At 39.1% G+C, this 13,879-nt stretch overlaps 1 protein-coding gene across 2 annotated transcripts in view; it reads right to left on the reverse strand.

Annotated features, from left to right (window-relative positions):
- CYFIP1 (cytoplasmic FMR1 interacting protein 1) overlaps nt 1–13,879 on the reverse strand; it is a 74,911-nt gene that overhangs the window by 48,074 nt on the left and 12,958 nt on the right. For both annotated transcript variants that reach the window (XM_005516509.3, XM_014250331.2), the window contains exons 2-10: nt 8,099–8,222; nt 7,452–7,541; nt 6,843–6,920; nt 5,694–5,795; nt 4,030–4,211; nt 2,888–2,984; nt 2,624–2,752; nt 1,091–1,195; nt 838–929 (exon numbers count right to left, since the gene is read on the reverse strand). In XM_005516509.3, the coding sequence (XP_005516566.1) occupies nt 838–929; nt 1,091–1,195; nt 2,624–2,752; nt 2,888–2,984; nt 4,030–4,211; nt 5,694–5,795; nt 6,843–6,920; nt 7,452–7,541; nt 8,099–8,215 (992 nt within the window). In that variant the 5' untranslated portion in view covers nt 8,216–8,222. The remainder of the gene's footprint in view (nt 1–837; nt 930–1,090; nt 1,196–2,623; nt 2,753–2,887; nt 2,985–4,029; nt 4,212–5,693; nt 5,796–6,842; nt 6,921–7,451; nt 7,542–8,098; nt 8,223–13,879) is intronic.

Consider the following 13,879-nt stretch of genomic DNA (forward strand, 5'->3'; position numbering starts at 1 on the left):
GTTTATTCTTGTTGAACTCTGAAGAGAGTATAGTATGCTCCCAGCTATAAAAGACACATTATCAAGTACTATTAACATGTTATGAAGAGGCACGCAAAAAACATGCTACCAAGAACGTCACGTTAAGTAGCCTCATATTTTTAGTAGCTCAGTAGGCCCATTGCCATTGATTTTCTCTTAGCAATTACATGCAAGTTATGTGGTTTTTTTTGCAGAAATTAAAATGCAAAGCACAACATCCTAAATTCATGTAACTGCATGGAGCCAAGGTCTTGGAGGAGCACAGAAAGGTTCACTAAAATAAAGCAATAACCAAAAACCATGGATCCATTAATGCAACAACTGGCTGCATTTTCCAACCATTTCAGTGTGCTGCACACCTAGCCAAAAAAAAAAAAAAATAAAAATAGGGGGGAGATAAGCTAAGTTGCTGCTCCATGTATAATGTACACATGCCTAATCACCCATGCACTACTACTGCTCACCTTGCTTAGTAAAATCCTTCATTTCTTTTAAAGAAAGTTTCAAATTTAAAGGAAAAAATAAAAACTAAATTAGTGTAAGATAAAATTAATTTCTTCCAACCCAGCTGATAAGAAATGTCACAGATACAAGAATGAGCTCAGCAGCATAGAAAGGCTTTTAAACCATCTGTTTCTTTAGTTGCATCCATTACATGGATACATTAATAGTGATATACCCACACCAAAAGCATGATGAAGTGAAAATCCTATTAATTACCACAGACACACAGACTAACAGCTGAGTATGAAAATATACTCCAAGGGTCAGATCTTCCCCATCCCAGATGCTCCACTGTTTCTTTCTCCTTCCTACCTGGATTTATTTTCCTCATAATGGGCACTGGTCTTAATGTATCTGGCAAGTTCAATCTGCATGTCACCAAACAGTGGGACAACCTGCAACTGCTGTACACAGGGAACAAATCAGATTAGATAAATTACTAACATGAATTATAGTGAAAGGAAACCATTATTTATCCATATTATATCCCAAATTGATCTTTTTTTCTATTTAAATATATTTAAAATGCAAGGGAAACTACCTTTAAAATCACATCTTAACCAACCTTAAAGTACTTGTCTATCTTGGCTAAATTTATCCTTTTCTTTGCATCCAACTTATAGATGTTACTGACACTTCCATCCATCAGGTATAATCCAAAGCCCATTACCTGAAAAAGGAAAAAATTAGGCCTTCCACAAAAGGACCACAGAAGTAAAATCTTGTAAGTCTGTTCTTCATATAATTAAAAAAGTAACATTTTAAAACCAATCCTGAAACACCCAACCTCCTTCAAACAGAATATATTTTCAAATACATACATTTCTGTACCTGTATCTTTTTTTACCTGTATTACCAGTTTTAACATTAACATTAGACTGATTAGTTACCCTTAAAGGTTTAGCATTAAAAAATAATCTCATTGAAACAAGAGTCTGGCTATTTTTAGTGCTTTTCTTTTCACTTCCATTTTATTTAAATTCTGTACATGCAAACTGATTTGGTAATAGAAGTTTAGATGTAACATCTATGAGTGATTGCTCTTCTGGCTTTCAATACCTCCACAAGAGCTCAGAAGGATCTAGAAGAAATTTAATTACATTTTGTCCAAGGTATTGAATTAACATAAGGTCAGAAACTTATCAGGAAAAGGCTCTTCACCCAGAGGGTGGTTGGGCACTGGAACAGGCTCCTGAGGGAAGTAAGTGGTCACAGCACCAGCCTGGCAGAGCTCAAGAAGTGTTTGGACGACACTCTCAGGCACATGGTGTGACCCTTGGGGATGGTGCTGTGCAGAGCCAGGAATTGGACTCAATGATCCTTGTGGGTCCCTGCCAACTCAGCATATTCTTGGATTCTATTTAGTACTTAAAGTAGCCAAGAAGAGCAACTTACTGTGTTCTAAGCATCTCTACTGAACAAAAGGCCTAAATACAAAAGTCACACTGGGCACCCTTGTGGATAGAATGCAGATGCTCTAGAGTTCATGTGTGGTTTCAGAAGACTTCTGTTTGCTCCTAATAAGGAGAGCTCTTCAGAAGTTAAACATTAAAGTGATTTAAGATATTTGTCATGATGCAAATTTTTAGCTCTTACTTTTTATCTTTTCTACCACTGCAAGACGTGCAGCTGATATCAGCCACATTTCATACTTCCCAGCACCCTCTTATTACAAGTACATACTCCAGCTAACTAAACTGACTTATTAATCCTAATTTCAAGATACTTGTTCTCTGAAATATTTGATACACAACCTTAGTTTAAAAAGCTTTTTAAACTATCTTGCCACATATCTAAAATAAAATGCAGTAATTCCTTTCTGCTGTCATCATACTTCATAGAAACACAATTCCACAGAATTGAACACAGTTCAAATAGGTCAACTTCAATTTATGAAAAACAAAAATGGATTAAAAGCTTTCAAATAATTTTAGCATGTAATACAAAAAAAAAATACAGTGATGGGGAAAAGCAGTAATTTGAATTATTTGCTTAATCTGGTTCCTTAAAAAAAAAGAACCAGAAACAATCCGGAATTCAAACACCTGCACCCTTCCTCAACATTCTTTTTTAAATTTTGTACCCAAAAGAAACTTACTTTCAAAAGCATATGTTTCTCACTGGGTGTTAGATACATTTTGTTTTCATAGTAGTCCACACACAAGTTCACAATATCTGCAAGCAGCTCTTCATAGCCAACAATCACCTCCAACTGCTGCTGCAAAGACTGGAGAAAAAAAAAAAGGATATGAGTTAACTAGTTGCACTGACTGGGAAAAAAGTTACTACCAAACTGGAAGAACTTTATTTTAATACTTTTGCAAAGCATTAGGTAACTTGCGAGAAGACAATTCAAGCTTACTTGTGTTATCTTGTTGTGGTTGGCAAGGAACATGGAAAGGTTCTGAGACTCTTGAATGGACTGAGGATCTGCCATTTTCCGCAGGAACTGAGCAGCTCTTTAAAAACAGAAGAAAAACTGTATTTCCTTTGGCCAGGACTGTGTGTAAGTAAACCTATCTCCTCAAAAAAAAGGCGAAAAGTTCATGAGAAGAGAGAGAGGGACTTAATTTATCCAAAATAAACTGGTTTACTATCCTGAATTCCTCACTACACCCCTACTTAGAAGGTCCAGTAAAGCACAAATGAAAAAAACATTGGCTATATGCTCCAACTGCGCGCAGCTGTGGCTCTATAGATCCAAGCCACTCAACGACCCAGGAGAAGTCAGTCTTCCAGAAAACAAGCATTTGGCCTCTAGAAACACACCTCCAAAGAAAAAGAAAAGCAAGCCAAGTAAGTTTAAGAGGTTTCCATGCACAACAACTACAACAGGTGGAGGGAGAAACTAAATCTCACACAAGTAGGAGCAACACAGGTAAATTTAGCTAGTCGTTGACTGAATAGTTTTCTGCATGAAAGACCACAGATGCTAGAGCTGGCATGAAGGCCATCTTGCCCTGCTGCTCTGACTGCTGTGTTCAACAGAAGATACCTGACACCATCTGGTAGATCTAGTACAAAATTTGTCACAGGTATCTCACCCCCTCCCTTCCCTTCTATGCCTGACAGTGATTTTGAACAGCAAAGCTGAAACATCTTAGTAGCAAGTATAACAACTCTCAGCTACAAATGTCCAAAATGCGTGCTAAGAATAGAATAGATCAGGAGTAGCACAAGTGACCAGAAAGCCAGCTGCCTCTCAAACTTCAAAACAGAAACTTTACTGAACAAAGTATATGCATTACATTTAGCATACACCAAGATATAAGTATTGGCAGCTTGGCATTAAAGGCAGAAAATCCTTTTGCTGCCGGAAGAACAGCACAAAGAAAACTGCCTAACTGCAGTCAAGCCATGCCTAGTTTCAAGGTAGCTTGTCCCATGTGTGAAGAGACTATTTTTGAAGAAAAAGCTGTCAGAAAAAAAGCAGCTGCTGCCATCTCGTGGGAGGCCTGAATCCTGGCAGCAAAGGCTCATGTCCCGCTGCCCCTTGGCACTTACCGCTTGTAGGCTGAGTGGTCGTTCTTCACGCTGCACTTCATATTTTTCAACTCATCCAACACCGCAAACATGTTGATGAATTTGCCCAGTGTGATCAGATAGGCTTCAGACACAAAGTCCTTCCTTCTCTCCGCGTGGCACAAGCGTCTCACCTCTCCACAAAACCGTTCAATTGCATTTCTCTAACGGGGGGAAATGAAAGAAAAAACAGGGACTAAAAGCCAGGACATTTCCAGGGAAAAAGTTTTATCATGTATGTAGAGCTGGTCCAGTGAAAAGCTCCAGTGAAGCAGAAAAACGTTTAAACCATGCAAAACTAGCAAGGCATGAGTACAGGCCTTTCAGCTCCTCATTGATGTGTGATACAAGTGCCACCAGTGATTTTTGCCACCAAGCTTGCCTGACCTATCTTCTCTGCAGACAAAAGTAATTAAAAATACAAATAAAAAAATAGGACAAGGGGTAATGTTTTTTAAACTAAAAGGGGGTCAGTTTAGATTGGATGTAAGGAAAAAGTTTTTTACAGTGAGGGTGGTGAGGCACTGGAAGAGGTTGCCCAGAAAAGCTGTGGATACCCCATTCCTGGAAGTGTTCAAGGCCAGGTTAGATGGGGCTCTAAACAACCTGATCTAGTAGAAAATACCCCATATTTCACTGCATGGGGGTTGGATTATATGGTTTTCAAGACCCTTTTCAACTCAAACTATTCTGTGATTCTATGAAGTTTAAATTCCCTCAAAAAAAAAAGGAATTTAATTCTCTTTGGTAAGTATATATGAATTAAAAAGCAAATTATATGAACGCTCCCTTCAAACAAACAAACAAAAATTCACAGCACACTGTACATGCCAGCTCTCTTAAGTCATCCTGGCACGTGTTTATTTGAGGGCTTATTTCCAAGTGCACACCAGGGCCATTTCAGATGGAAATTACAAATATGAAAAAGACAGCACCTTCAAATGTAAAAAGGAATCTGTTCTGATTTTAGAGCTCTAATCTGCTTGAACGAAAGGAGATTGAATGAAATGTAACATTTCCTGTCGCCTTCCTCAACCCGGGGTCTTACTGAGTTCAACAATCTCCTCCTTCCTGTGTGCTCCGGGTCTCACAGGCTCTAGTTGCTCCATCTCTGAATAATGCCTGGAAACATCCTCAGTTCATTGAAATGGATGGCAAGCTGCCAGGAGGGAGGAGAAAGCAAGACAGACTGCTATTCTCCAGCTCGGGTGGCTGGCAGGTCACAACAACTGGGCTTGCCTCAATTATGAATCGCCATAGCAAAGTTGCACCTGCTACTCTGCTGTCCAGACTTGTGGATCCTTCATTCCCCAGCAAATGCTTTCTGTGCTGAAATTTATATGTGAAACACATTATATTTCTATTTCCTTCCTTCCTAAAGTGACAGATTTCTGTCCCCATGTGCTGCATAGGGACTATACACAATTACTTTTGATTCTTTGTTGAAAGACTTAATGGAGATTGACTCAAGTTTTTAAGATGGGCATTAAAATTTCTGCCCTTCTGTGAGAGAATATGGTGTGTTTTTTCTAACATATAATGACTAGGTTCAGAACCTGAGTACATACACAATATGAAGTACACAATATGAAGCAGGAATATAAAATTACAAACCTACTGACAAATATTGTTCCCATTCCTTTTACCTGAAAATACATAAAATTCATCAGTTTTGTCACTTCTGGCTCCAGAACTTCCACAGTTTTCTCATAAATTTCTACTCTGTTAGGCTGCTCGTTGCACTTGACCTGTGGATAATTGAAGAGGTTGGTATACCTGGAACTTTCCCCAATAAAGCCTCAACAACTAAGATTTTCATTCATTCATTTTCATGCATTTTCCTGAGAAAATGCATTATCAACATTAAGAGACAAACTTAAAAACAAAAACTTCCAAGTTTGCTAATCTTATGCTAATCTTCTAAGCTTAACTGTGTGTAAAAAACCCCAAAATAATCTAAGATTTTCCTAACACCTTACAGCAAGTAATTTAGTTGTCAAACACCTCTGCAAGGTGTGTAGGGTGTAACCTTTTCATATTAAGCCACTTGCTCAAAATCATGCACTAAAATAGGGCCAGACTGTAAATTAAAATAGGTTACCTTACTTCTACTCTAAACACTTAAACCACAAGGTAAGCCTTCCTTGCATTTCAGTATAAAAATAATTGCATTACAAATTCGTTAAAAAGGAAGGAGTCAATTCATGGTAATAATTGTGTTCAGTTTTCTGACACGTCTTAATATTCTTCCCACCCCACGACACTTGAAGCTGATTTGTGCCCTATTTAAATAGCAGGAGGGGTTTTTTTTTTGTATGCAGGTCAAGAAAGCATGGTGTAGCTCTGACCTTTAGAAAGTGGCTACCTTGAAGTAGTAGTGTCTAGAAACTTAGGTGTTTAACCTGAATGTTCCTTGTTACAAGCTATGCTACCTGTTTTGAATTCAAGTATTAAACTGGAGAGTGGGAAGAGTCCATTCCCTTGAATGAAATGTTTATCTCAAGCAGATCCCACAATCAAAAGCTTTCCTTTCACATTAACCCTATACTATTCTTGAACCAAAAAGTAAGACTGACACGAGGTCCATGAGGTATTGCTAGAGATGCCTTGTAAAAAAAATAAAATTCAACTAGTCCCCAAGTGCTAAAAGACGCTGTTCTATGGCATGTCCAGCTCAACAATTCAGGAATCAAAGCAGAATCCACTTTGTATCTCACTGACAAATCTTTGTGTAACTCCACACTAAAACAATATAGAAGTTCACACGTTGCATGACAGTAGTTTTCATCCATTACCTGGGGAATGGCTCTTGAGCAACTTCTCCATGTGTACAACATGATTGCATATTCCTGACCTTCTTCTAACATTTCATTCTGTAGGGAAGACACTCAATACAATTAGGAATTGTAATACAAAAGGATTATATCCATGTGTCTTCTGTCATTCCAAGCCCTTGTCCAAATGAACCTATTTCTCTTAAGAGAATGTATATGTACAAACACACATATTGCAAGCTGAATCAATGCATCATCAATTATTAGCTCTCCAGATCAGACTGGTTTCTTTCTTCCCAAAACTCATGACACTGTGATCTATAAGTATAAACAGAAATTAGATTCTAGAAATTCTAGAAATAGAGAATTATAAGACATATTATTCCTAATTTTCCAAGAATGCCATGAAAGAAGGGAACCTTTGAACAACAATAGTTGCTCAAGAGGAAAGGCAATTTTGAGAAGTGTGCTTGAAAAAAAAAGTCACACTTCTTCTTCTTACCTCCTCCTGGCAATGTTGTAGGTTACCTGTTTTCTGTGACCATAATTCTTATAATGAACTGCAAGAAGACACATTCCTCTCCTTTTATTCTACGTAACACAAAAGTGTGTATCAGAACATCTACTTACCATGCTAGAATGGACTGTAGCTTGCTCAATGTATCTTGCAATACCCGTGACAAATGCATTTCTGTCTTCAAAATTAGTGTTGAAGTTTGGCTGCAGAAAAAGGAAAACATAGAATTAAGTCTTCCATAGCAGCATCTCTCCTATGAAAGAAAACTCAGCACCTGGCATTTTTCAGCCTGGAGAAGGCTCTGGAAGACCTTATGGCAACATCCAGGACTGAAAGGGGTACTGAAAGAGAGCTGGAGAGGAGCTTTTTACAGGGGCATGTAGTTACAGGACAAACGGGAATGGATTCAAACTAAGAGTAGTTTTAGATTAGGTATTAGCAAGAAACTATTGACTGTGAGAGTGGTGAGGCTCTGAACAGGTTGCTCAGAGAAGTTGTGGCTGACCCATCCCTGGAAGTCTTCAAGGCCAGGCTGGATGGGCCTTTTAGCAACCTGGTCTAGTGGAAAGTGTTCCTGCCCATGACAGAGGCATTGGTCTAGATGATCTTTAAAGTCTCTTCCGACCCAAACCATCCTATGGTTCTATGAAAAGAATTTTTATATATATTGCCAATATAAATACACTTTGGTTTTGGGGAAAACATACTCTTTCTTAACAGCACTGGGAAATGGAAACTTTTTCCTATAATGAGAAAATACCTGGTACAGAAGAGATGACGGTGGGGGCTCAATACATGGTTGCTGATCCGGCAATGGCAATTCCTCCAAGAGGTCAACATTGGACAAGGCATCCTCCAGAGTTACTTGAGCAGTCATTTTGCACCTGGTTAGAAAATACATATATATAGATATGTAGATGTATACACACAGATATAACTTTATATGTGTTACTATATTCACAGTAAACAAATGAGTAACATGAAGAGTAGGCAATTTATATTGTGGGAAATGGGAAGTTTCCCTTCAACCAAAACAGAAGGGAAACAGTCAAAAAGAAACTCAGCTGATTTTCAAATACAAGTTTAAATAAAACTTTTGAGACTAACATCCTTGTCCGTACTTTTAGGGCTTGAGAAATGTTTCTCCTCCCCCACGGCTGGACACCAGAAATACATCAACAATAAAGGAAAGGATGATTCTAAAGCTCAGTTTTGAGCCAACGTGCTTTCAAAACTTTATACTCTACAGTTTCTATAACCACATCATCTTCAGGAGACCAGGTTGTCAAAAGATGCCAGCAGTCTCCAGTGTTTCATGTCCCAGGACATCTAGATCTGCTTTGGGTAGTTGATGACAGACCCCTCAGGGCCATGGCAATCTCCATAACCTTTGACTGCTGCCACTGCCTGGGGTTTTGAACCAAGAAGAGCAATGGGAAGAAATCTGGGCCATCTGTAACCACTGATCAAGCACTGGAACAGGTTGCCCAGAGAAACTGTAGAGTCTCCTTCACTGGAACTTTTCAAGAAATGTCTGGCTTCAGTCCTGGGCCATGTGCTCCAGGATGACTCTGCTTCAGCATGGAGGTTGAACCAGGTGAGCCTCTGTAGTTCTTTCCAAACTTACCCATTCTACGATGTTGTGAAAATTTAGGAAGAAAACATGGGTTGGAACAACTCAGTAATCCACTTTTGTATAATGATCTACTCATTCTCCTCAGTGGAGTGAAAAAAACATTGATTTTTAGGTAATATCTCTAATCAAAATGTCTCAATTTTTTTGCAAGTTATTTTCCCCCATTTACCAGAGAAAAACCATACACCTGTGGTGCAAGGAGCAGCTGAGCACTGCCCTGAGCTCTAAGCAGGAGGAAGGGAACACTAAGCACCCACATCCCAGAGGAGCAGGACCCTGCTTGGCATGTGACACCCCTGTGGACCTGTTCCATCCCCACATATAGGGAGAGTACAAGCAGATCCCAATGCAGCCTTGACAAAAACTCACTGCAAGACAGCTGACATGGGCTGGTGATCCCACCACTCACTGCACTTTTATTGGCCTGGCAGAAACACCTCCTCACTTTCTCTTGCCTAATTACAGATTCCTGGAGAAAGATCCACAGAAACAGCAACTTCACCTCCAAGGAAGGGCTCAGCTGACAAAAAAAAACCAGAACCAAAACCCAGACCCCAAGGAGAGATAGCAACCAGGATCAACTACCTGTCTATCTCCAGAGACCAACCCTCTGAACCAAGCCACTGCTTCAAAGCTAATGTACCACATACGGAGAGAGCTTGCCAACAACTTTATAAACAACAACAAACAGAAAGATTCATAGATCTGTTTCTTCTTGAATGCCCAGCCCAAACCTTGCTCCCAGCCTGAGCATATGAGTTTTTGTTAAAATAAATAAACAAACCAGTGCTCATATTGTGCAATTTGTAGTCCTTGCCAAAAGTGGGATGAAGGACTGGACTGACAGGAGTGCTGGCTGGGAAGCCTGCACCAGGATGTTTGCCCAACACCTGCCTACACCCAGATCAAGCCCCAACACAAGAATCACAATTATTCTCAAATTAGAGACCAGCAAAGAACATGGTATCCTCTCTTCAATAAACCAACACACACCAAAAAACTTCCATGGCTGCACAAAAGTCCTGTGAGGAGGCCAGACTGAACAGTTTTGCCCTTGAGGAAACCGAGCTGACAAGTTAGACAGAACATCTACAGATAAGTCTATATCTATATCTTTATATATGAGTCTGAGTATCTACAAATCAAGCTTTAGCTGAAAAAGAAAACAGATTAACTGTGAGGCTCCTTCCAGCTTGAAACTTAGCCTCTCTGTCAAAGTACAAACACCCAGTGTGCAGCTACTCTGGGATGTGCCAGGGGTGGGATCAGTGGGCCCATAGCCCTCTTCCCCACAAAAAGCAGTACAAAAAATGTTTTAAAACCCATAGGGAAAAATGGCCAGCTGTTCTACACCAAAAACTACCTGCTGCAAAACTATCTGCAACTATCTGTGTAAAGCAAGGTGTCACTGCATGCAAGGGAAGTATCCCTCTCCCAAGTCCACACATCTTCCTTCTCCTCCTAAAACATGGTCCACCAATGGCTTCCAGTTCTGCAGTTGAACAGAGCTAGTCATTCACAAAATCCAAGCTCCTAACTTGCACTTCCTCAGCATACAAGAGAATATCCCGAAGATGTGGCCCATACATCCCAATTCTGAAAGCACACCTGCATGCTTTTAGCCTCAATATTTACAGCTGCATAGAAGCAATCCTCCAGCATCAGCTGTGTTCAGACTATAAGACATTAGACTATCTGTGGATTTGTTTTTAATACTTAGAAAACAATTTAAAAATAGAACCCAAAATCCCAGCTGACTTACACTGCCATCTATTTAATAGCACAGGTCTGGGAAACCCTCACTAACAGGCCAGGGGCACAAGTAAGAAACAAAAGCGTCCTGCTGCCCTCTGCGTTGTGATGTGTGTCCTTCAGCATGATTTCCTAAAGATCAGCATTTTTTAGAGCAGGAAAACAAAGGCCATTGGGCACAGACAGTTGTAAATGTCTTCTTGTATTGAGGTTGCTTGCTGACAGCTCCACTTTGCAATTTCACCAAAGGTATCTACATGCCTGGTGTTTTGTTGTCCAAGTTCAATGTCCCTGCTCTCCAGCCTTTGCACTCCAGTATCTAGCAAGACATGAAAGGGGAAGCAGCTCCTTCCTGCCCAGCTTTGACACATTTGCAAACGTTGTGAGGGCATGATTCACATTTCCTCTCTGCCTCCCCAGAAACGAGCAGGAGTTTTGACAACAGCAATGGCAGAGCGACAGCTGGAACTGGTTCAGGGTTTTTCTCCCCTTCTTTATCTTTGTTGATAAAACAAGCTCCAAAAGACAACAGCTGTTTCTCATGTATGATGATGAAAGGCTGGTAAAACCAGATTTTTTCTTCTCCCTAAGCTCAGAAAAATAAGTTTAAGAAAAGCTAAAATTCCTAAGACACAAAATTGGATAGCTTTGCCTCCTTTAGAGTCATGAGTTTTTAACAGATTAAATTACTGGGCAGGAGAGCTAATATTTTAACAGATTCCTTTATGACAGCAAATATAAGAAACTTAAAAGACCTACTTAAAAAAAAAAGTTTGATTAGGAGTTTACATAAATGAGAACAAACTAAAATGCTGTAGTCATGCTCATCATTATAGTTATATGAGGACATTTATCCAAACTGATAATTTTTTTTTTACTAAATTCCTACAAAGCTGTGTTTTCAGTTCTGTACCCACATGAGATTTCCCAGGATAGCTTTTCTCAGGCAGAAGACATATAAGCACTACTTCTGAAATGATATTTTTTCTTTTTGGTATCTTTGGATTATGACCCATCCTTAATGCACTAAAGTAAAAATGCATTAACAAGAACATGTTTTCCTGGTTGTGCACAAGTTAAATTGTCAGATCATGAATGTTGAATGTTCACTTTCTCCCTTGAGGAGGATCATACACCAGCAAGCTGTTTTGCTTAATTTTGGTGTTTGATGAGCACACACAGTTTTCTAGGCAGGGGAGAGCCATGCCTGTGCTGATTCTCAGTTCCTCTTCTGGATTTCAAAGTAAGAAAATTCCTGTCTCAAAACAAACTTCAGCCTCATAGTACCAAGTCCCACCATGTCCAAGGATCAAGAGATACCAGTCCCAGGGTTTGGAGTTTTTCAATATGTTAGTGCAAGGCCACAGACTAGCTTAAACTAGGATATCATCTTTTTCTTCAGTTCTGAAAAAGATGAGCACCACAGTGGGCTTGACCTGCTCAGATGAGCTTGTACTGTGGAGAAGCTCACTGAGCTGCCTCTTACATTTTCTCCATGTGAAAAATCAACCAAAACCAGAAAGCTCCTCTAGCATTGTTTACATTTTGATTTAACTTCAGAATTGGATTATTATTGAAAATATTCACAAAAAGAGTTGGCAACCTTTTTAAAATGTCGTAATTTTGCACCATTGCTCTCAACCATGTAACTTCATGGTAAGCAGACCCCTGCTAACAACATTGCTTTGGTATCTAGAGGAGATGATTGTCAGTCCTAGTAGAGATATCATTTCCACATCTCCATCCCTACAGAATAATGTCTTACTCCTTGCACAAGGTCTGTATTCTTAACTCCAAGCATATCAGAAAACAGCCAGCATGCATCTTCAGCCACGCTCTTTTGGGCCTCCTGAAGTTTCAGATTATTTGGAAGAAAATATGAACAGGAGCAAATCATGGGCAAAAATGTTTTGGACAAAAAAAAAAATAAAAATAGAAAACTGACCAGAAGAAATAATAAGAACTACAGAAGGTTGTCAAGTTTCTCATGGGTCTTGGGTCTTCAAAGAGACAAGAGCAGCTGTTGCTTGTTGTAAAGTTGTTTATTGCATGAATACATCAGTCTCGAAGGCGAAGAGTTTTGAGTATTAAAGTCCTAATGTTCTGAGCAGCAGCAGTTTCTTTCCTTTCTTCTTTCTGTTGTTGCCCTCCTTTCTGTTGTTGTTCTGTTCACCCCAATAGAGGCGAATTTTATTCATATATCATCCAATCAGTTAAAAACACAATTCTAAAACATTCTTCCCGCACCAATCTAAGCTTAATTCTAATGTATGAAAGTAGTGTCAGTTCTTACCCAAAATCTATGCATATTTTTTATCTGTTTATGCAAATAATTCTATCTGTTCTATCTAGAAATGTAAGCAATATTCTACTATGTTTTCATTATGTCTGGAGCTAAGTTAAGTTGGTAAAAGGTAACACTACTGAACTTTAAACTAGACTTTAGGGCTTTTTACTAGCTAACAAAGTCTCTTAAGGCACTTAAGAGATATTTCTACTTACTTAAAACTAAAGCTTACACTCTTACTTCATGTGTGTGGCTGAATATATTTTAGTTTCTCTAAAGGCTCCAATTCAATCCCTGCATTTTTTTCTCTCTCTGAGGGACTCAGAGAGGCTTCTATTTCATGCATTCCAACAGAAAAAAAGACTGAGAAAGCAGAGAACAGAGCATTAATTTCAGGATCACTGTGAGAGAAAGGATTGCTGTAACTATTCTGTTCCCAAGCTTAGAGGTAAAAAAAAATCCCCCAAACACTAGAGAGTTAAGTAACAAGCTTTTAAGCTTTCTTTCAGTGATAGAGTTAAGCAGGACTCAGCCTATAAATAGCTAAAACAGGAAAAAATATGCTTGATAATGCAAGATAGTTCTTATACATGTTCAGTAGCAGTACATAGAATCCAACAGATACAGCTTGTAGCTAGCAACCAAGTTAAGAACTAAATAAATGTGGGTAAAGCAAATGAACTTAGGTAACTGTATCCTTACTGAGATCTTCTTAAAAATGTAGAAACTACCACACAGTTCCTTCCTCTTTTGCCTACAGCCAAGACTTCCCAGAAATGCCCTCTAATGGTCTTAGGAATCTATCCAGCCGAGTTTCAAAAAGACATTGATTCACAACATAAAAGTTCTACCTCAAGTAACTGGGC

The sequence above is a fragment of the Pseudopodoces humilis genome, chromosome 2, assembly GCF_049639895.1.
Source record: "Pseudopodoces humilis isolate 2021_Gansu_Grassland_sample_001 chromosome 2, ASM4963989v1, whole genome shotgun sequence".
Taxonomy (NCBI): domain Eukaryota; kingdom Metazoa; phylum Chordata; class Aves; order Passeriformes; family Paridae; genus Pseudopodoces; species Pseudopodoces humilis.